Raw genomic sequence first — 23,962 nt, 5'->3', positions numbered from 1 at the left:
TGCTACGTTCCATGAGGCAGGATTCCCTAATTTATACAGCACGGGGATCATGAAAGTGAGAAGTGAGATCTAATTCCTCATACAGAGAAATTTTATGGACTAGAAAAGTTATCATAATGTGAATTTTTCAGAGGGGATAAAACAGAGGCTAACTGTGAGGATCTACCTGGGACCATCAATTTCTGAGCTCAATTTTTAGTGTCTTCAGATACAAATTGGGCTTCCCAGGTGGCACTAGTGGTAAAGAACCAGCCTGCCAATGCAGAAGACATAAGAAACATGGGTTCTATCCCTGGGTTGGGAAGATCCCCAGGACGAGGGCATGGAAACCCACTCCAGTATTCTTGCCTGGAGAATCCCATGGACAGAGGAGCCTGGTGAGCTACAGTCCATAGAGTTGCAAAGAGTCAGACGCAACTGAAGTGACTTAGCATGCACACACGCACACATCTTCTATGTTGGCAAGAACCAACACTTGTGAATTACTGCAACTGTTAAATGACCATCAGGTCAATAGCAACCGTATTACTGGTGGGAATGGCCCAATCACAAGGTCTGAATTAGGTTTGCTAGACTACCTTAGGCATTGAACTAGGACCGAAAATATTGTAACATTTCACATGTGTGATACACAGCATACTTGGCAAACTTATCTATATGGAGCATTGATTTAAAAAAAAAAAAAGGAGCAAGTAAAGCAAAACAAGTTCTGAGGAGCAAAATTGATACCCCATCTCATCCGCCTTCCTTCCAGACATCCCTTATGCTGGGGAGAGGGAAGATCTCCTTTTGTCCAAATCTACACTCATACAATCCAGGGAGGCTTCAGCTAAGTTAATTTTTGGCATACCTGGGTCAGTTTTCTTTTCTGTCTGAATAGTATGTTCTTTATGCTATTTCCCCCAAAAAAACATGGTGCACCAAGGTTGCTCCTCTTTGCTTTGCTCGGTCTATGGAGTTCAGTTAGTCATTTATTCCAGGCTCCCAGCAGAGTTCAAAGATGATATCAGGATGGCTTGCAGAAGGAAATGGCAACTCACTCCAGTATTCTTGCCTGGAAAATCGCATGGACAGAGGAGCCTGGTGGGCTACAGTTCACGGGGTCACAAAGTGTTGGACACGACCGAGCGACAGCACATTAGGATGGGTGCAGAGCATCTACTTAAAAGAGGAAAGCTTTTATAACATAAATTGACAGCAAACAATTTACAATAATAGAAGAAAGAGAAAATCTATTTAAAAACAAGCCAGAAACTCAGAGGGCACAATGGAGTCTATTTAGTGTTAAGTACAGAAAGCCTTGTGCTTCTCAATAAGCCAAGAGGCATTGCTTTATTACAGAGTAGTGTAATAACAGCTGTTCATAACTGTGTTCCGGAGTCTCTAAGCCAAGCACTGTAGCACCCTTTACTCTCTGATTATCTCAGTCCTTAACAAGCAGAACAATAAAGATAGCTCTCTATGCGCTTTCCCTTATTACATCATGAGGTGGCTTTTTCCATCCATGGTCACCTAGCACAATGCCTGGTTCATGGCAGCCACTTGTAATTACTTGTACAGTAAATGGCTTAAAAAAATGGCTAGCCATGTAGAAAGCTAGGTAGGTAGGTAGGTAGACAGAAACAATTACATGTAAAGGTTACCTAAGACCAGAGAAATACTTACAAAAATATATAAAGACAAATTCTCCTAATTCCCACAGAAATGGGAGAGGTGGAAAAAAGACAAAGTGAACAGAATAAACATGAAGAGGTTTTGGGTTTGAAGAGTGTCAGCTAAGACCATAAACTACCAACATCTGTGAAGTCAGAAGAAAAGCATCTAAAATATTTTGTTGTTAGAGCTCTAGTTTACAGATTAGTGGCAAACCTTAGTTTTTCTTTGAGTGACTCCAACTTGTTTCTGAACTTAAGATAATCCCAAATAATTCTATAAAAAAAGAAGCCAACTCTTCAGTGACAAAGGATGCCACCTTCCTTATCCAGGTAATTAAGCAGATTTCAACAGGACTTTTACTCATAGAGGCCATGTGATAACAAATAATCACAGTCATTATTTATTTAGCTTTATATAAACAAGCATGACACTGTGGAGTTCACTGAATCATCTGTTTTTCACTAGAAGTCAAACTGTATACATTTGGATTATATCTTGTTTTTTGCTTAGGCAAATGACTTCATGGCCATTAAAATATTAGCTAGTATGAATGACCCAATAATCCTCAAATATGAAGGTGATGCCTGCATGGAAAAGAGAACTATTGTAGAAAATATAGAAAATAGAAATTAAGGCACACATAAGTAGTACATGGAATCCCATGATTGGGGCTAAATATTCATAAATTAAGCAGGCTTTAATCTGATTCAATTATTTTAAATTTTGTTGAAGTATGTTTTTAATCATGAAGTAATAAAATGAAAGTTTTGTTGAGCGTGCTTTTCATATTTTGTGATACATCTTTATAAAAAAAGTTCCAATCGGGGCTATAAAACTATCCTGAGGGACTTCCCTGGTAGTCCACTGGCTGAGACGCTGTGCTCCCAGTGAAGGGGGCTGGATTCAATCCCTGGTCAGGGAACTAGATTCCACCTGATACAACTAAGACCTGGCATGGCCAAATAAATAAATTAATTTTAGGAACTATCCTGAAACATACCTCATTTAAATACATTTATTTGACCTTCCATCCCATACTTGTTATGGATATAGTCCCTGACATTTCATAATAGCATTCTGTGTGTTTCATTCTGGGGTATGATTGCTTATAAAAGTTGAGAGGTGGTACTTAATCACCTCCCTGGAGACACCAGGCTTGCTTCTGTCTTTCCTGTGTGGTTTTCACATATTTTGTCTCTTCTTAAAAATGTTTATGAAGAAATAGAATGTAAAAAATATTTATATTTTTCTCCCTTCTTGTCCTCTATTGACCTAAGAAGTCTAGGTTGTCATGCTAACCCAGTTACTTTTTTTTTTTTTCTTTCTTTCTCTATTATGGGAGCACAACAAAACCAGGAAGTTGACTAGGTCACTGTTGGGGATTATCCATATTCTTAGCAGAGATCCGGGGGCAAACACAGGAATTTTCTGCCTGCATGTGTTTGCCTACCTCATTTCTTCATCTTCCTTTCCTGGCTCCCCACAGCTACCCTCTGTGCCCAGTTCACATTCTAGTAACGTATACTTTCTAGATCTCAGCATTTCTTTATACGAAGACTCGGATCCCATTTCTCACTTTCATGATCCCTGTACAAATCAGGAAATCTTGCCTCACTGAATCGAGTTGAAATAATTATTAGATGAACAAGTGTACTTTTTATAGAGCTCTTAGAATTGCAGTCATCTCTACTCATCTGTCCTAACTTGGCTTTTGTGTGTGTGTGTGTTCATTGCTCAGTCGTGTCTGACTCTTTGTGACCCTACGGACTGTAGCCCGCCAGGATCCTCTGTCCATGGAATTCTCCCAGGCAACAATACTGGAGCGGGCTGCCATGCTATCTCCAGGGGATCTTCTTGATCTTTGTACCACTTCTATGCTAACAAGAAGCTCTAAACATAGGTTTAGTAACCATGTACTTTGTTTTTCTTCATGACAGCATCTCCAAGCCTATTTACCTTTTGGTAAGGCTGCAAACAGAATTCATAAGTAGAGAAATGTATGCGCTTAGAAGCTTCCGTATGTCTTTAGACTGTTCCTACTGAAAGATCTGTAATACTGTCTAAATGTGTTGAGCATGAGGAGTGATAAGGTCCTGATCCTGACTTTGCCAAAACACATAAGAATGTCCACATTCATTCAGAACACGCAGATCACTTTTCTAACCAAAAATCTCTCCCTAGAAATGATAGGGGTAAGGGATGCTGGCTGGCCAGAGGTTGGTATAAGAAAGATAAAGTGCAGCAACCATGTAATTTTATGAATTTTCTCCTGGGAGAAAATTAAGTAAGATTAAGTAAGATTAAGTAAGAATAATGGTCTACGGTAGGAAACAATTATTGAAATACATGCTTTAAAATATCTCACTATAGGAAAAATATTTGATGTTAAGAAGCTCCTCACTTATTACAAAAAAAAAACCCATGAAAAAATAAAGGTCTATGTATTTTAGGCTGACTTACTTAAGAGAAGTTGTTTAGCACCTGACTGTTTTCAGGTAAAGGGGACTAAAATAGGAGGTTAGGAAGAAAGAAGGGAAATTGTAGAGCTGGAGGGCTGGCATGAAGGAGTAAGAGCTTTAAATGACTGCAAGTGATTGATTCCTCCAGAGAACAAAGGCGTAGAAGAGACACATAGAGGCAGATAGATGTTGCCTACCTGGCAGTGATAGCTGGGCCCTTGATGAAAACCAGAGCAGAGTTCCAAACACTAGGCAGGTGTAGCCTTCCAAACCAATGCAGACATCTTAACTCAGAACTTGATCACAAGCTAGGGCAATTCAGTCCAGTTCCCCCTTGTTTAAATTCATTTAGTCCAGTACCTATAATTTCTATCAGATATTCCCTTGCTTGAGTCTCATCCCTCACCTCTCCTGACCCTCCCATATTGAGAAAAAAGAAACAAGGCCCAAAAGAGAAGAAACAGGAGTGTTGATAACCATTTTACTCATTTTATGATCGGTAAAAGACTCGATAAAGGACAGAAATGGTATGGACCTAACAGAAGCAGAAGATATTAAGAGGTGGCAAGAATACACAGAAGAACTCTACAAAAAAGATCTTCATGACCCAGATAATCATAATGGTGTGATCACTGACCTAGAGCCAGACATCCTGGAATGTGAAGTCAAGTGGGCCTTAGAAAGCATCATTATGAACAAAGCTAGTGGGGGTGATAGAATTCCAGTTGAGCTATTCCAAATCCTGAAAGATGATGCTGTGAAAGTGCTGCACTCAATATGCCAGCAAATTTGGAAAACTCAGCAGTGGCCACAGGACTGGAAAAGGTCCGTTTTCATTCCAATCCCAAAGAAAGGCAATGCCAAAGAATGCTCAAACTACCACACAATTGCACTTATCTCACATGCCAGTAAAGTAATGCTCAAAATTCTCCAAGCCAGGCTTCAGCAATACGTGAACCATGAACTTCCAGATGTTCAAGCTGGTTTTAGAAAAGGCAGAGGAACCAGAGATCAAATTGCCAATATCTGCTGGATCATGGAAAAAGCAAGAGAGTTCCAGAAAAACATCTATTTCTGCTTTATTGACTATGCCAAAGCCTTTGACTGTGTGGATCACAATAAACTGGAAAATTCTGAAAGAGATGGGAATACCAGAACACCTGACCTGCCTCTTGAGAAATCTGTATGTAGATCAGGAAGCAACAGTTAGAATTGGACATGGAACAACAGACTGGTTCCAAATAGGAAAAGGAGTACGTCAAGACTGCATATTGTCACCCTGCTTATTTAACTTATATGCAGAGTACATCATGAGAAACACTGGACTGGAAGAAACACAAGCTGGAATCAAGATTGCCAGGAGAAATATCAAGAACCTTAAATATGCAGATGACACCACCCTTATGGCAGAAAGTGAAGAGGAACTAAAAAGCCTCTCAATGAAAGTGAAAGTGGAGAGTGAAAAAGTTGGCTTAAAGCTCAACATTCAGAAAACAAAGATCATGGCATCCAGTCCCATCACTTCATGGGAAATAGATGGGGAAATAGTGGAAACAGTGTCAGACTTTATTTTTTGGGGCTTCAAAATCACTGCAGATGGTGACTGCAGCCATGAAATTAAAAGACGCTTACTCCTTGGAAGGAAAGTTATGACCAACCTAGATAGCATATTCAAAAGCAGAGACATTACTTTGCCAACAAAGGTCTGTCTAATCAAGGCTATGGTTTTTCCTGTGGTCATGTATGGATGTGAGAGTTGGACTGTGAAGAAAGCTGAGCGCCAAAGAATTGATGCTTTTGAACTGTGGTGTTGGAGAAGACTCTTGTGAGTCCCTTGGACTGCAAGGAGATCCAACCAGTCCATTCTGAAGGAGATCAGCCCTGGGATTTCTTTGGAGGGAATGATGCTGAAGCTGAAACTCCAGTACTTTGGCCACCTCATGCGAAGAGTTGACTCACTGGAAAAGACTCTGATGCTGGGAGGGATCGGGGGCAGGAGTAGAAGGGGACGACAGAGGATGAGATGGCTGGATGGCATCACTGACTCGATGGACATGAGTCTCAGTGAACTCCAGGTATTAGTGATGGACAGGGAGGCCTGGCACGTGCTGCTATTCATGGGGTCGCGAAGAGTCCGACACAACTGAGCAACTGAACTGAACTGAAGAGACTAAAAGATATTTATAAGATTTTCATCTCTTAAGAAAGCATCCTGGGACTTCTTTGGCGATCCGGTAGTTAAGATTCTGAACTCCCCAGATGTAGAAGATGGACTTGTGGACACAGCTCAGGGAGGAGAAGGTGGGATGAACTGAGAGAGTAGCATTGAAATATATACATTACCATGTTTAAAACAGAGCTAGTGGGAAGTTGCTGTACAACACAAGGAGCTCAGTCTGGTGCTCTGTGATGACCTAGAGGGGTGGGATGGGGGATGGGCCGGAGGGTCAAGAGGAAGAGGATACATGTATACATATGACTGATTCATGTTGTTATACAGCAGAAACCAACACAACATTGTAAATAAATTATCCTCCAATTAAAGATACAAACAAACTGCATTCTCAATACAGGGGGCATGGGTTCTGTCCTGGTCAGAGAGCTAAGATCCCACATGCACCATGTGCGTGGATGCTACGTCGCTTCAGTTGTATCCAACTCTTTGCGACCCTATGGACCGTAGCCTGCCAGGCTCCTCCATCCATGGGATTCTCCAGGCTAGAATACTGGAGTGGGTTGTCATGCCCTCCTCCAGGGAATCTTCCTGACCCAGGGATCGGACCACGTCTCTTAAGTCTCCAGCATTGTCACAGAGCAGACAAAAAAAAAAGCATCCTGATAATCTTCTATATTTCTAATAGTTTTCCTATTATTATTCTTTAAAAGATACACATGGTCTGGTTTTCTGTTTGTGTGAATTTTCTCTTGTAAAGATTTTTCAGTTTCTTGAATGTGTATCTAAGTATATATACACTTTGACATATATACTCTTCTATAAATATATACCCCAATAGTGGAGTTAATTAACTATTTGCATTTCGTCCTTCAGTGAGTAAACGATGTTTTCCAGGAGAGCTGGCTAGTATCATTACAACAGTCAGTTGAGATGTGAATCGATGACCCAAGGATGCTTTTCTGCTTCCTCCTGAAACTGATGAGTACAGAGCTGTCATATTGATTGATATTCTCATGTGAAATAATTACTGATCAGGGTGAGGAAGAAGTACAGACTAGGAAACAATATGCTTTCACGTTTTTTTTAAAATCTGTTTATCAACCTAAAAGTCTTTGTTGCAGCCTTATCCTCTTTCCAAAACCCAGCTAAGTCTGTTCTTCCCGTGCCTGTTGTTTTAATAGCTTCAGAAGCATTCTCCTTAGTAAGCCTTTAAATCCCTTATCAGAGTTGGGCAGATCATCGGGTTCAAATATCCACAGTGAGTGAGATCCAACTGCGAATGGGAGGCTGACATGGCTCGTTGTACATTGCTGGTGATTTTCTATGTGTTTTTTTGGAACTGATGAAAATTATAGTCTTTGTCTCTTCTGACATCTGATCCCACATTTGACTAATTAAAAAACAGAGCTGAGGCATTATAGTGTGAAGCCATAAAAATGGCAAGGCATGTGTGCTTGAACAGTAAATGTGGTCTCTAGGAACAAGTTTACCAGTAATCAGTTGTATTTACCTGAGCTTAGTTTATTTTTCTTGGCGTTCTGCAAGCTAACATACTTATTTTTCCACTCAGATTAGGAAATGGAAGCACCTTGAGCCAGAATTTGTATGTTGATAGTAGGAAATCCCTTAACTTTATTGGTTTTTGCTCAAGATTGTGAATTTCAATTCCAATGTTTGGTGTCAAATGCGAACAACTGAAAGCGATGTGACTTGGATGTGATTGACATTCCACAGGACTCTCTGCTCATATCTGGATTTTAAATGCTTTATGGCAACCACTCCAGTATTTTTTGCCTGGAGAATCCCATAGACAGAGGAGCCTGGCAGGCTGCAGTCCATGGAATCACAAAGAGCCGGACACGACTGAAGTGACAGCGTACCTGAAGTCAACCTATCCAAAAGTACAGTCTGCAGACCAGAATCTCACAGGCTAGCTTCAGGACTGGGTTCCCTGGTGAAACGAGATTGGGAAATTCATCACCCTCTAGCACGCTTCTTGTGCCTGCTCAGTGATGTTCACATATTAAACCCTAAGACTTGCAGCAGTGAAGAGTTCTGTTTAGACAGTTTAATCCCAGGACATTTCTCTCCTCGTTGACTCAGGATGATTTTTTTTCAAAACAAAATGCTTATGAACAGACAGGAAACACACGATTTGAAAAAATGTGTCCTGGGAAATGCTTCTCTAACTCGTTCAGCGGAAGACCTGTCAAAGGGCGGTGTGTTCTGTACTTTTGGAGGACGTTTTGGACAGTATTTTCATTCTTTGTATAAGCCAAAAAAAGGATATGTGTGTGTGTGCACACAAGTGTGTGCCAGCACACAGGTGCATTTGAATAGGTAGTATTTCTCTTTTCAACTACAAAAAAAAGAAAAATGGAAAACAGGGTGACCTGTGCCCAGCTTCACCCTCCTAAAATGACCTTTGAAAGCCCTTCAACTTTAGGCTCTCAACTCTCAGCTGTTTCTGATGAAGCCGCATCTGCTGAGAAGCTCCTCATGGGAAATCACTGCCCACTTGATTTCATACTAAAATCCGTCATGCATACACTGTCACTTTGACATAGTTTGTGCATTTCTTGAGATAGTCGCTCCTAACTTCCCTGATCAGCCATAAATTTTGACTGAGTAGGAAAACTACTGGCTCAACTACTTCCTGAAACAATGGTTTTAAGAATGTCTGCATATTCATGTGAAAAGAGAAGCACGTTTATCATTCGACCACACGTACCATCAATTCATAAGAAAGCATGGAATTTACGGAGAAAAGTAAATATGAGAGGTTATGTTGATATGTCTGAATATAGGAAGTTTTAGAAGATTGACATTAATCCTTAATTCACAGTCTAATTCTGACTATAGGGTCCCTACCTTCCTGGCCTCTACCCACTAGATACCAGTAACCTCCCCTCTTTCTCTCCCCCATTGTGACAACCGAAAATGTCTCCCAGTGTTGACAAATGTCTCCACGAGGGCAAAATCATTAACCCTCTCTCCCTCACTGAGAACTATCAGTTTAGACTAGGTTCAGAGTTGCAAAGTCAATATATTGGCTTTCTAGTGAAAGTGAAAGTCGCTCAGTCGCGTCTGACTCTTTGCAACCCCATGAAATTCTCCATGGAATTCTCCAGTCCAGAATACTGGAGTAGGTAGCCTTTCCCTTCTCCAGAGGATCTTCCCAGCCCAGGGATTGAACCCAGACCTCCTGCATTGCAGGCAGATTGTTTATCAGATGAGCCACAAGGGAAGTCCATTGGCTTTCTGTCTTCAAAGAGTTTTCTGCAACCCATGAATTCTCTGCAGTCAGCATTGTCTCACATCCTCAGAATATTCAAATCATGCCACCAACATTGCATATTACCCAAGTGAAGAATATGTGGCTTATCTTGGCCTGAAAGAGAATCTTGTCACATTGATTGTCATTTTAAGTCGAGAGAGAGGAGTCAGAGAGAAACTTTTACCTGGGGCACTTTGGCAAAAATCTATGTTAAATCGACCAGTTCTACAAGTATATGACATTGACTGACTGTTCATGGTGGGTGTTTTGGTTAGCCATGTTATTTATTCTTGGGTAAATTTTAATATTTTAAGGACTCCTTTTTTATTGTAAGCAAAACTTTTTTTTCATATGGCAATATTCATATGCTCAGTTGTATCATATCGTCCACTGGCAGAAACCTAATATGGGGAATTCCCTGGTGGTTCAGTCGTTAGAGCTCTGCTGGCTCATTGTGAGGTTGGGGGTTCAATTCTGGGTGGGGGAACTAAGATCCCCACAAGCCAGGGTGGCCAAAGATAAGTAAACAAATAAATAACGTTATCAATAACATTGCTAATGATACCTTTGATTCCCAATCCCAATTCTAACAAGTCCTTGGATAATTCTACCAAATTAACATTTGTTAAAGCAGAATTCAGATTCTACCCTTCTCTACCCCAAATTTCCTTCTTCCGCCCCATCATCCCCAACTTATCTCCTCCTTCCCGACTGCACTTTGGCAAACCCTACAAAGCTGGACTGTTTTACTGATGCACATAACAGGCTCTCCTCCTTCTGCACCTGTTTTCCTGGGATTTCTTCCTCTTGGAGTGGCACCATCCTTCCGCCCCTCCAAGGTGTCTCTCGTGCCAAGATCTTTGTGGTCCCAGTTGAATGTCCTCCCTCCCCTCCTCTGAGCCCAGATGCTGTATGTTCAGCGTTTCACCTTACGTTTTTGCATTATAATTTACATATGGGTTTTGCTTTGCGCTCCTTGCTAGAGTCTAAGTCTTAACAGAAGGTACTATACATGAACCATCCTTATACTGTACAACACGTGTGTTTGTTCAGGGCTCTGATTAAGCAAACACGTTCGCTGGATGTTGTCTTATTTCCTTCCAAGGTCTGGTGCTTTAAACTACACAAACCTGTCTTTATACTTACTGTATCTATTGTCTTTTGGCAGCTATATATGACAGTAAAATCACCAAGGGTAGCTCCGGCATAATTTTAAAGGGATCAGAGCAACCACCAAAAAGTTTGATTAATTAAATAATGCACAAGTTGAGCACAAGAGCCAGCTTTGAAAAACTAATCTGAAATAAATGAACAGAAAAGTGAAAACAGACATATGACATTGATGGTATTCTACTCCACTCTCTCCTGGCTTCCCCCCACCCTCTCCCTCCTTCCTTTCTTCCCTCTCTCCTTTCATCCTGGATAGACATCAATGACAAGGCTTTTTTAGTTTGTCACAGGAGCCATACTAGGTAACCAGTTGTGATACAATTCCATACACTTCTTTTTAATTTTCAATCTAAAAATCTAAAATTTCTGAATCTCGCTTTTACTTCTGACAACAAATATATCTAAAAACGTGTTAATGACTCATATTTAAAAACAGTGACAATAGGTTAACCTAAAGCTTGAATTTTCAGGGAATTCTCATGTAGCACTAACATCCTAGGACACTAAGTTAAAAATCTTGTTTTATGGATAGAATGCCTTTTGTGTTGCCATACCACACTAATCCCTCCATCCTAGCCATCAAATTTAAATTGTGGTGATAATATAAACAAGTTAGGTTAAAGAAGGTTTCTTTTTTAACGACCAGATTAAAACACTTCTGGCATTTTTCCCCCCTCTTTTATAATTTTATCTCAAAGTAGATATAACACATTTTCAAAAGACAGTCCAAAATAGAACTCAGTGTATAATCCTTGTTAACTGTTGTGGCTGTGTCTTGTAGTAATGTGCATGGTCCTCTCATACAAATAGGAATTAGGGAGCCACCTCACTTCACAGGGAATTAACTAAATGGTGCTAAACCGGTTACTCCAAGAGGTACAGGAGAAAGAACCGTGGCTTTCATTTCCCTGCAGAGTCTCCTTGGGGTTGGGGGGAGGTGTCTGGCGCCACAAAAGGAATTAGGCTCCAGTTTGAACAGAAACCTGAAGGCTATTAAGTTTATTTTAAGAATGTGTTGCCAGAGATCTAATAAATTTCTCCGTTGCCGCAGGCAGTGCATGGGTGAAATCTTGCTGCACCAGGTGTTTGGTTTTGTTTTGTTTTTTTTTTTCCTTTCCCCAAAAGCAGGAGAGGGTGTGAATCTTCTTGACAGACTTAACTGACACATTTTTGATGAAGTAGTTATTGTTTCTATGAAAGTATGGTGGTTTTTCAATTTTACTCCTATTTGTAAATGGGGAGGGGGAGAGGAAATGATAGAAAATTAATTATTCCTGGTTGCTTTTAAAAGAAATGAGTAAGTCTCCCCACATTTAAATATGTATATAATATTTGATCATTTTAAACACATGACTTTTCTGATTTTCTGCTTAACCACAGTGTTTGAGATCACAGTCTCTTAAATGGAAAGACCAGTAGACTAGGAGTGAAAACCTCCGGGATTTATTCCTCTTCTGCAAATAGCTGCTTTGTAATCTTATTCAAATCACAGCCTTTCCGGATCTTGCAAAAACAGGGCCATGAGAAAAGATGCAATCAAGAGTTCATTCTTGCTCTAAAGTGCTTGGAGTTTGTACATGCCTTGTTCAACAACATAATTATTTCTTGAATTAGTTGATGTTCTTGATTCGAATACAGAATCCCACTTTCATTTTCAGAAAATAGTCTCCCCAGTTACTCATGTTACCACTGGAAAATGATGGCGCTAGTTTTTAATTTTGACTGCACGTGATCAGCTTGGAACCCGCCTGTTGTAAATGAGAGTTCACCTTGAAATTATACATTTGCCTTGTCCTTTGTCCTCTCTAGAGCTACCTCTGAATTCCGTATCCTAGGCATACATACCAAGAGGGAAGACATTCATTCCATCAGGTTTAAACTCCTAACGAAGAAAGCAAAGTATTGCACGATTAGGTTTGATTAATGAAGTATTTTTAAGCCCTAGGTTAGGAGATATACGCTCATAGTTCTCCCCTTACTTTTTTCATTTTGTTACAGGCGCTGAAAATAAGCACATTCGTTTTTTCTCTAGAGATGGAGTTGGGGGAAGGGACATGCTTGGAGAACTCTGGAGGACTCCTGCAGGTTGGGGCTTGCTGACTGACCCAGCTGTGGCCCTGATGGAGCACATCCGTTAACCTGGAAGAAGGGTTCTCCTCCCAGCATCCCTTGCTTTGGGCTATGGCTCCCAGTTCGTTCATAAAACCAAAGGGTCATATCCTTCTTAACTTTTCTGTGATTCAGTCTCAGATATTTGAAAACTGACCTTCATACCCTTGTTTCCCTACCTAATTCTTATTATTTGTCAGCCTCACTCTGCATAACACAAGAGGGCTTCCTGATGGTCCAGGGAAGCACACTCAGACCATCAGTTTTGCTTCAGTCCACAGGCAGTCATTTAGAAATTAGGTTAAAGCAAATTAAAATTCAGCTGGAGTCACCTATACATAGAATGGTGACCTAAGGGAAGTGATGTGATTACTCAGAAGAAGTGTAAAAGCAGTACTAGCAGGCTGTATCTGAATCCTAGGTCTATCACATACTATTGATGCTGTTGTTGCTTAGTCGCTCAGCTGTGTCTGACTCTTTGCAACCCCATGAACTGTAGCCCTCCAGGCTCCTCTGTTCATGGGTTTTCCCAGCCAAGAATACTGGAGTGGGTTGCCATTTCCTTCTCCAGGGGATCTTCCCAACACAGGAATCGAACCCACATCTCCTGTGTCTCCTGCATTGCAGGTGGGTGGGTTCTTTACCATTGTGCCATCTGGGAAGCCCATGTCCCAGTGGTAAAGAATCCACCTGACAATGCAGGAGATGCAAGAGATGCAGGTTTGGTCCCCAAGTCTGGAAGATCCCCTGGAGAAGGAAAGAGCAACCCACTTCAGTATTCTTGCCTGGAAAATCCCATGGAGAGAGGAGCCTAGTGGGCTACAGTCCATGGGGTCGCAAAAGAGTTGGACATGACTGAACTAATGCACACTAAAGCTCAATTCCACGCGGCTTATGTGATAGTTACCCAGATATCACAGTGCGTGTGTGCTTTTTTCTTAGGAAGGGTGTGCGTGTAAGTGCCTTTCCTAAGAATAGCCTAGAAGACCTCTGCACAAGCATATGTATCCATAGAAGTCAACATGTGCTATGCTTATTTCTCTCCCCCTCCAGGTCTTGGTCATGGTGCTTGTTTTTCTATACATTTCTACATATATTCTCTACATGTCTCTGTGGATCTGACCCCTTGTGCTGTGCACCCTAGTTTTTAGAACGTGTTTGATAGTGGGAGGGCTTCCCCTGTGGCTCAGCAATAAGGAGTCTGCTTCTGAATGCAGGAGATGCAGGTTCAATCCCTCGGTCTGGAAGATCCGCTGGAGGAGGGCATGGCAACCCACTCCAGTATTCTTGCCTAGAGAATTCCATGAACCGAAGAGCCTGGTGGGCTACAGTCTATGGGGTCGCAAAGATTCAGATACGACTAAGTGACTAACACTTACTTACTTACTCCCTCTTTGTCTTTAATACCCAGTTACTGCAATAGAAAAAGGAGAGGGAAATAAATATTGAGTAAATGTCCTGAGCTCCTATCAAATTCTTTGAAGTTCCCCCTTTACTGAATTTCTTATCTCTGTTCTTATACTTAATCTTCCAGGAACACTTCACCTCCCCTCCCCACCATCTCGCTGAGTATCCAAATACCTGTGCTTAAGACTGCATTTAAACGCTATCTCTGCCGTGAATTTGTCTTTGATCCCCTCAGGTCAGCATAATCTCTCCCTCTTGTGAGCTCCCCCAGCTCTTTATCAGTGCCGCTCTCCTAGCAGTTGTCAGCCTCTAGCTTATGCACATTATCTATGTACTCAAGCCATCTTCCATGGTTGAGTGTCAACTCCTGGGGGTGGAGGGTGGATGTTAAGAGCTAGTTGGCTCCAGCTTCGCACCTGGTGCTTTTCCATAAACAGTAGAATCCACCTGACTATAAGGGCCAGAAAACAGAATTCCAGGAGCTCTCAGAGGTTCTGTTATGGAAGATTCTAAGGTCAAGCAAATTTTTGTTCTTTTTTTTTACTAATTAATTTTTCTTATTGGATTATAGTTGATTTACAATGTTGTGTTAGTTTCTCTTTGTACAGCAAAATGAGTCACTTATATCCACTCGCTTTTAGATTCTATTCCCATGTTGTTGTTCAGTCGCTAAGTCATGCCCAACTGTTTGCAAGCCCATGGACTGCAGCACACCAGGATTCCCTTTCCTTCAGTTCAGTTAAGTTGCTCGATCTTGTTTGACGCTTTGCGACCCCATGGACTGCGGCACATCAGGCTTCCTGTCCATCACCAACTTCTGGAACCTACTCAAACTCATGTCCATTGCATCGGTGATGCCATCCAACCATCTCATCTTCTGTCGTCCCCTTGTCCTCCTGCCTTCAATCTTTCCCAGCATCAGGGTCTTTTCCAAGGAGTCAGTTCTTCGTATCAGGTGGCCAAAGTATTGGAGTTTCAGCTTCAGCATCAGTCCTTCCAATGAACACCCAGGACTGATCTCCTTTAGGATGGACTGGTTTGATCTCCTTGCAATCCAAGGGACTCTCAAGAGTCTTCTCCAACATCACAGTTCAAAAGCATCAATTCTTTGGCTCTCAGCTTTCTTTATAGTCCAACTTTCATACATGACTACTGGAAAAACCATAGCTTTGACTAGATGGACCTTTGTTGGTAATGTCTCTACTTTTTAATATGCTGGCTAGGTTGGTCGTAACTTTTCTTCCAAGGAGCAAGCACCTTTGAATTTCATGGCTGTAGTCACCATCTGCAGTGATTTGGGAGCCCCCCAAAAGTAAAGTCTCTCACCATTTCCACTGTTTCCCTATCTATTTGCCATGAAGTGATGGGACTGGATGCCATGATCTTAGTTTTCTGAATGTTGAGTTTTAAGTCAACTTTCTCACTCTCCTCTTTTATTTTCATCAAGAGGCTCTTTAGTTCTTCTTCGCTTTCTGCCATAAGATTGGTGTCATCTGCGTATCTGAGGTTATTGATATTTCTCCCGGCAATCTTGATTCCAGCTTGTGCTTCATTTAGCCCAGCATTTCTCATGATGTACTTTGCATATAAGATAAATAAGCAGGGTGACAATATACAGCCTTGACATACTCCTTTCCTGATTTGGAACCAGTCTGTTGTTCCATGTCCAGTTCTAACTGCTTCTTGACCTGCATACAGATTTCTCAAGAGGCAGGTCAGGTGGTCTGGTATTCCCATCTCTTTCAGAATTTTCCACAGTTTACTGTGATCCACACAGTCAAAGGCTTTGGCGTAGTCAATAAAGCAAAAGTTGATGTTTTTCTGGAACTCTCTTTTTCAATGTCTTTCATTATCTATCTCCCACAGTTTGCTCAAACTCATGTCCATTGAGTTAATGATGCTATCCAACCATCTCATCCTCTGTTGTCCGCTTCTCCTCTTGCCTTCAATCTTTCCCAGCATCATGGTCATTATAAGTATTGAGTAGAGTTCCCTGTGCTATATGATAGGTTCTTATTAGTTATCTCTTTTATATATAATAGTGTGTATATGTCAATCCCAATCTATCCCTCACCCCACTTCATTCCTGGTAACCATAAGTTTGTTTTCCCCATCTGTGACTCAGTTTTTGTTTTATAAGTGGGTTCATATATACCATTTTATAAGATTTGATGTATAAGTGATATCACATGATATTTTTTTCTGTCTGACTTACTTCATTCAGTATGACAATCTCAAGCAAAGTTTCAAAGTTCATCCTAACACCAAAAGGGCAATGAAATAAATCCCTTATTTTAATTTTAATTTTTGATTTTCACAGTAATTAATAACATAGATGCTGATGGTAGTTGCATGGCCACTGCCCTTACTTTCTAAGAGAACAAGACTGCTTAAGAATCAAATTATCAAATTTTCCCTATAAATTAGGTAGTATTGTTATCTTAATCTTTTCTATATTAATATCTATCTTTACTGCTGATTTAAAGCTTGATATCCAGCTTTTTCAAACAGCCATATATTTGATTTCCAATTCACTCCCAGGCTGAACTTTATTCTAAACAAATGGAACTGTAGCAAGCTAGAGTCAAACATGACTGAGCAAATGAACTGAGAACTGAGCAAGCTAGAAAATCTTAGGGCTTCCCTGGTGGTTAAGATGGTAAAGAATCTGCCTGCAATGCAAGAGACCCAGGTTCGATAAGAAAATCTTAGCAGGTTGGAAAAATATTACCACTGGAATTATGTTCTATTGGAAGCTAACTTTCTTCATGAAAAAAAAAAAAAGTTGTCAGAGCTTAAACAGGCACCCAGAAATGACCGTTTATTTAAGCACAAGTCAAAGTCGATACACCACCAGTTTTGTATTGAAAGCAGTGTGCTTTGTCTTTACAGAAATTAGGCAGCCCTAAGTTCCTAGGGAGGGCTAATTGAAGGTTGTGACTCTTTGTTATTCTAAAAAAATCTGTTGTGTTCCCATTGAGAAAGAAGCTGAAGATGACTGAAGACCAGCTGGAAAAGTTCAAAAGAGGTCTTTTCATCACAGCCTTAATGGCTGTGCTGTCAGGGTTTGGGGACAAAGCATTTGGGAGTGTGGTTATCAGCTGTCAGACACCTGTTGTATGGATTTATGACACCGGTTACGACTTTAATTTGTTTCCAATGGGAATAGCTTCTTGATGGCAGAATCTCTTAGAAAACCAAAGAATGATGTGGAAGTGAAATTTTGTCAGTTTTTTAGGTTGCTTGCTGCTGCTGCTGCTGCTAAGTCACTTCAGTTGTGTCCGACTCTGTGCGACCCCATAGACGGCAGCCCACCAGGCTCCCCCGTCCCTGGGATTCTCCAGGCAAGAACACTGGAGTGGGTTGCTGTTTCCTTCTCCAATGCATGAAAGTGAAAAGTGAAGTGAAGTTGCTCAGTCGTGTCTGACTCTTCGAGACCCCATGGACTGCAGCCTACCAGGCTCCTCCATCCATGGGATTTTCCAGGCAAGAGTACTGGAGTGGGGTGCCATTTCCTTCTCTAAATTCATCTAAAATTTCATATTCAGTAAGCTGTGGCTATTATTATTAAAAGGGTCAACACTGATTATTCCTATACTTTGAGGTTTTATGGGAATCTACATGGTAGGTAACCTGTAACATGTAATAAATAACGTGTCTTTACATTATTTTTCTGTGGACTAGTTTTTGAGACTTTATTGAATTTGCTACAGTATTGCTCCTGTTCTATGTTTGGGGCTTTTTTTTTTTTGGCCACAAGGCATGTGGGATCTTCGCTCCCCAACCAGGGATCGAACCTGCACCCCCTGCATTGGAAGGTGAGGTCTTAACCACTGGACCTCCAGGGAAGTCCCTTTACATTCTTTAGATGAAGTACAGAGTTCCATGTGCAAGACTGATTTTATTTTATTTTTTTTATCCTTAAATCTTTTAATGTTGCAGAATTTCATTCCTTTGAACTAAAAATAGGAGCTGCATCAAAATGAACTTATGTGCAAGGTCAGTTTTAATAATCAGAGTTACAATAAAGTTCAGCTTAGCTCTTCAGGTCCTTATAGTACTCCTGCACAATAAGTAGTGCCTAAAATTTTGCAGATTCTGAGATGCAATATGATTCCCGTATGTAGAAATCAGAAGAGTCATGTACTATTTAATTCTATTTAGAGTGAAGCTTTATACACTAACATTCTAGCCTCTAGTAAGATATCTACTTAAAAATCCTCAATGTAGACTGAACACTGAGCATTTAAAACAATTACCTGGACTGAGTCTTGGTCTTGTGAAGCAAAGTTTCTCAGTGTTTCTTTGGAATTTTATTTCAAATAAAAGCTGAAAGTGGTGGACATATGAAGTCCTTGGTGGACTTATTCAGCTGTCTGTCACTTGAAACCCTTGATTAACCAGTAACCTGGCACTCTGATCCTTCCAGGACATAAACACCAACCGGAAAATAAGCTTTATAAATCTGTAAGTAGAGGTGAAATTGGCCATCCCTAAGACCATCTCTGCTACTTTATAATGCAACAGAAGGGTTAAACAGGGCTTTTGTCATCAATAACCTCTGGAGGTCTAATCTAGACAAATCCAAATTCCAGTAATTCACATTCATAGGCAATCATTTAAAATCTTTACATAGTGTTCATAGACGTATGCAAGACACTTTAGAAAGAGTGCTATGAAAAATAATTTTATTTCGGAAATTCCCTGGTGGTCCTGTGGTTAGGACTTGGGACTTTCATTGCCAGGGCCCCAGTTTCTATTCCTGGTTGGGGAACTAAGATCCTGTAAGCAGCATGGCACAGTCAAAAAAAGATTTTTTAATTAAAATTTTTGTTGTTGTTTTAAAAAGATACAGCGCTAAAAGGGATATGTTACATTTATATAGGATATTTATATTGCCCGATAAATGAAGCATTTCTGAACTTCTTTCAACCAAGATGTTAGAGTGTCTAATTCATTAAATCAGCATTTTTCTAACCGTAAGCAAAATGAACTCCCTGCTCTCCTAGGTCATGGGTTACAATGGGAGGAGGCAGAGTGAACAAACAAAAACGAAAGCGTAAATGGGATACGAGGTTGTGGAAAGCACTGTAAGGAAAAATTACCAGAATAAAGGTGCTCGAAAAGGCTGGGTTTTTTATTGGTGTTTGCCATTTCATATTGAATGTCAAAAGGCCTCATTGACTTGAGATTCTTAAAACATACAATATTTAGGAAAAGGGTAATATTTTCCAGAGTATTTCAGGAAAGAGAATCAGATCTTAAAATTAGCTAAAAATGATTAAAGAGAAATGGTATGCTTAATGATCTCATTCTTAGACATAGGGGGAAGAGACAGTCAGGAAGAAAGTATACAGAACTATAATAAAATTCATTTGTTGAACACATTAAACACAAGAGTTACTGAATAGGTCAGATGTGATTAATCACAGTCAAGTCAAACTGTAGTATGTGTTTTATTTTTATTTTTTGTAAGCTGAGAACCGTTAAGAAATAAGGAATAAAACAGGAGTTGCAAAGTATCCATTTTATAACTGAAAATCATATTTACTCCATAGGCCTTTTATCGACAGTCAAGGAAGAAGTCGGTAGACCTCACAGTGTCCCTGCCATTACACTGGCTTTGGACTAGCAGGATGAATTTGACCAGGGCCTGTCCTGGGGTGGGGGAGTCGGGGGGGTGCTCGGGTAGAATAAGCATGAAGATAAAGAATTACAATTACCCTGATTGAAGATACAGAAGAAGTACCCACAGCATGCTAAGCCAGGCTTCCTGAGCTGGTGATCTGGCCTTAAACAAATAAAGGAGGAGCAGGAAGCTACAGGTATTCTGAGCAGAAGACTTCCCACATGCAAAAATCACTCATCAAGTTCAGAAAACAATGAGAAGTTGGGTATGAGTGGCTGTTCCTCCCCATGGAGAAGCGATGGGACATGAAGCTGTAGGTATTCAGATGGACTGACTGGCTTGGTACAGCTGGACCAGAAGTTCGGAAGAAAGTCTAGGACTTGATGGAGCCACAATCTGAATGAGAGGGAAGTGCAGCATAAAGTTGTTTTCAAGTAATAATGAGAAATCAGAAAGCTGTTAGGTATTAATTTAGGTAATTAAATGTTATTCTATTTTTGTTGGCTATCTATGACTTTTTAGAAGAAATGTTCTCAATAATAGAACATAAAGGCAATAATGTAAAAAAGTATTTTTAAAGATAGCAAGACCAGGTCTTGGTGATGGTAAAAGAATGAATGGCCACTCTCAGTCTCTGATGAAAATGACTACAATTAGGAAATGTGTATAATTAAACAGTAGGAGAGGATATCCAGTAAATTGCAAAACTGCCCAAAACAATCGACAGATGAACAGATGCAGAATTACTGAGATGAGAGGGCTGGAATGATGACAGGAGGCTCCATGGAGGAGATGGTAAAGGGAGACTTTGAGTAGAAAGTTCAAGCACAAGAGTGATGGGGACATCATCACTGTAGGCAGGAGAGTAGAAGTGGCAAGAAGAGCCAGGGTGACAAATTCACGGAGCAGCAAGACTCTTGGCTAAACCTCAGAGTAAGCAGGTTAGAGGCAAATGGAATAAGACAGGGCAGGTGAAACCAGAAATCTGCAAAGATTGCCTCATGGCTTGATGTGCGCTGCAGCTGTAGGGAGATGGGGCGAAGGAGGACTGAGGATTTAAGGCAGATTAAGAGTCAGGCAGTTGGTGAGCCAGGTAGATTTGAGAATGCTTGGTGCATCGCGAGGAACCGGCGAACTTTGTCGAAGGAGGCTACATTTGTATCACACTGTAATGCATGCATCGGAGAACGCAATGGCACCCCACTCCAGTACTCTTGCCTGGAAAATCCCATGGACGGAGGAGCCTGGTGGGCTGCAGTCCACGGGGTCACGAAGAGTCGGACACGACTGAGCAACTTCACTTTCACTTTTCATGCATTGGAGAAGGAAATGGCAACCCACTTCAGTGTTCTTGCCTGGAGAATCCCCGGGACAGGGGAGCCTGCTGGGCTGCCGTCTCTGGGGTCGCACAGAGTCGGACACAACTGAAGCGACTTAGCAGCAGCAGTAGTAATGGATGCATGCAAGGCTTATCTCACTTGACCCAAGCATTAATTAACATTACCTTCATTTTACTCTCCAGATGAGGAAACAGAGGTCTAGGAAAGAAACTTGCTCAAAATCAAACAGCAGATAGAAGTGAAGTAGGCTGTGGACTCCAGGTTGGGGAGCACTCAGCCTGTGCCGCCCACCCCCTCCAGAACAGTACCCAGTATCTAGGACATGGCAGGCACAATTAAGAACAGAATGTGGAAGGAACTCCTGTTCTCCAATCTATTTATCTTATATATTAAAACTTAAATGAAAAGTTGAAACATCTTCAACCCCACCCATCTAAACACCAAGCAGCTCCCTACTTGTAACGTCTCATGTTATATTCCTGCATTGACAAGCATCAATATTGTTTCTGTATTTTAAGTGTTTTAAGTATTTCAATAAAAATTTCATATTTTTTTGTTTAATGGCTGAATTCTCTTTTGTTTATTTTTATATACCATAAAAATAATAAATTCTAAGATTTTCTATTTGGAGGCTAGTACAGAATGTATCGCAATGCACAGTCCCTTACAAATATATTTTTGCTTCTCCCATAGAAGGACTTACGAGAGCACATGGTATGAACATCTTTTTGTTTTTACATGCATTGCCATGTAGCTGTCTAAATGGCTTGTGCTAATTTACGATTTAAACAGCAATAAACAAGAAAAACAATTTCCTTACGTAATCTCAGCTGTACTGGGTGTCCTCTTTCATCTTTCGCACATGTCATTTCAAAGCTCAAAGATACTGCAATTAAAAAAATTTTTTTTCCAGCAAAGATGAACATTTTTTTTCACGTGTTTGTTCACTCACTATGTTTCTCCGTGTGCAGATTTTTTATTAAAGCCTTGATGTTTTCCTGTCTCATTTCTCTCTCTAGCATAGCCTTGTGTGAACTCAGAAGGGAAGAAACTGAAATTAAAATTGTGCCTCTAGCTGTGTTTGGTATTTGGGCTTTTTCCCACCCTTTTACAGAAAGGCTTAAAAGCAATTATTGATGCCTTTGTTTATAAACCTCACCTTACTCTGAAATAATTGGTGTAGATCAAAGGAAATAGAAGGATACATGCATAGTGATCAGCTGATAACCACTTCTCTTTTCTTTTACCTAGCAGAGCAGCTTTCACATTATAGAGATCACACACAAGGTTTATTTTCCCCCGCATAGGAAGCCAGCTCCATTTTGAGGGGATGGGGGGAGGAGAAAGCCTTATCTTCAGAGTAGAATGAAATCAATGAAAGGAGCTGTCTGTTTGCTCTAAGGAATGGAGTGGACTCTAGCGGGGAAGGGAGGCGGAGAAGGGATATTTGTTTTTCCTTAAGTGGTTATAATTAAAGCCTTCCACCCAATTGCTCAGTGAACCAGAAAAAGGTATTTGTGAAGCTGTGTGTGTGTGTATGTTTAACACCACGAAAACGGCTTGCAGCATTCTTTTTGGCAAAACTTGCTCTCTAGCGGCACCTTGTGGGGAGTGACTCATCCTTCAGCTGGAATATTTGATTTTGTGAAGAAACAGAAGCGCTTTTGGTAGTCCTGTGCTCCTTCCTAGTAATCCATTTCCCCTGCTAAAGACTAAGGCATTTTGCGAAGATTTATGTCAGCTATTGTGTGTCTTCGTAACAATGGGTGGACAGTAAGCTGGTTTTCCTTGGATATATTCTAGATTGTGAATCAAGCCAAGTAACTAGAGGGATTCTTAATGCTACATCATTTGAGTCATCTTTGGAATGTCTAAGGTCATTCATTAAAGAGAGCACTAATCTGAGGCTTTACACTTTTGTTTTCCAGGTGGAAACAAATTAACCAAGCAGCATTTTCGTCTGAATTGGGCATGGATCTCCTTTGAAAAGGAATATTACTTGATCAATGAGGACTCCAAATTTCTAGATGTCATGCTTAAGCGTAGAGGTTATTTGGGAGAGACTTCCTTTATAAGTAAGTTTAATTTGCACTTCTGTCCCCATATCCCTTTTTCTATCAAAATTTCATGATTTTATAATAATTAAAAAATGTTTCATTTTTTCTGGTCTAGGTTTAAAGCTTAGGGAGAGATTGACACTTAAAGGCTCTTTAAACTGCTAACAAAACATACCAAAAGTTTTGTGTTGAGGCTAAATCAAAGAAACAAAGCTTGAAAAATAAGGAATATGTAATCAGAATATATATCTCTTCAAAATTTCTACCTACATATGATGTTGCCCTGGTATAAATTAATAACAAAAGGGCAATAATCGCTCATATGTGAAAATAATTTAAATGTCACTAGATCTTAGAAGGTTGTTTAGTTGCTCAGTCATGTCTGACTCTTTGCAACCCCATGGACTGTAGCCTGCCAGGCTCCTCTGTCCACAGGATTTCCCAGGCAAGAATACTGGAGTGGGTTGTCATTTCCTTCTCCAAAATCTTAGAATAGGCTCAAGCAACTCTGTAATTTATAAGATAAAAGTCTGCTGAAATATCAAATTATGAAAGCTAGTTTGATAATAAGTAAACTAGAAACCTACTTAGTGACCTATTAGGCATTGAAGTATAATTTACTATCTGTTGCTTTCAAATGTTCTAGTAGGTCACTAAAAGTTTCAAGAATCCTAACACTACA

At 40.4% G+C, this 23,962-nt stretch overlaps 1 protein-coding gene across 1 annotated transcript in view; it reads left to right on the top strand.

The window, feature by feature from the left end:
• The window catches only part of FREM2 (FRAS1 related extracellular matrix 2), a 161,025-nt gene that overhangs the window by 49,455 nt on the left and 87,608 nt on the right, over nucleotides 1–23,962 (top strand). The window contains exon 3 of the mRNA XM_070800166.1: nucleotides 23,152–23,298. Within this exon, the coding sequence (XP_070656267.1) occupies nucleotides 23,152–23,298 (147 nt within the window). The remainder of the gene's footprint in view (nucleotides 1–23,151; nucleotides 23,299–23,962) is intronic.

The sequence above is a fragment of the Bos indicus genome, chromosome 12, assembly GCF_029378745.1.
Source record: "Bos indicus isolate NIAB-ARS_2022 breed Sahiwal x Tharparkar chromosome 12, NIAB-ARS_B.indTharparkar_mat_pri_1.0, whole genome shotgun sequence".
Classification (NCBI taxonomy): Eukaryota; Metazoa; Chordata; class Mammalia; order Artiodactyla; family Bovidae; genus Bos; species Bos indicus.
This window is presented reverse-complemented; position numbering and strand designations above follow the sequence as displayed.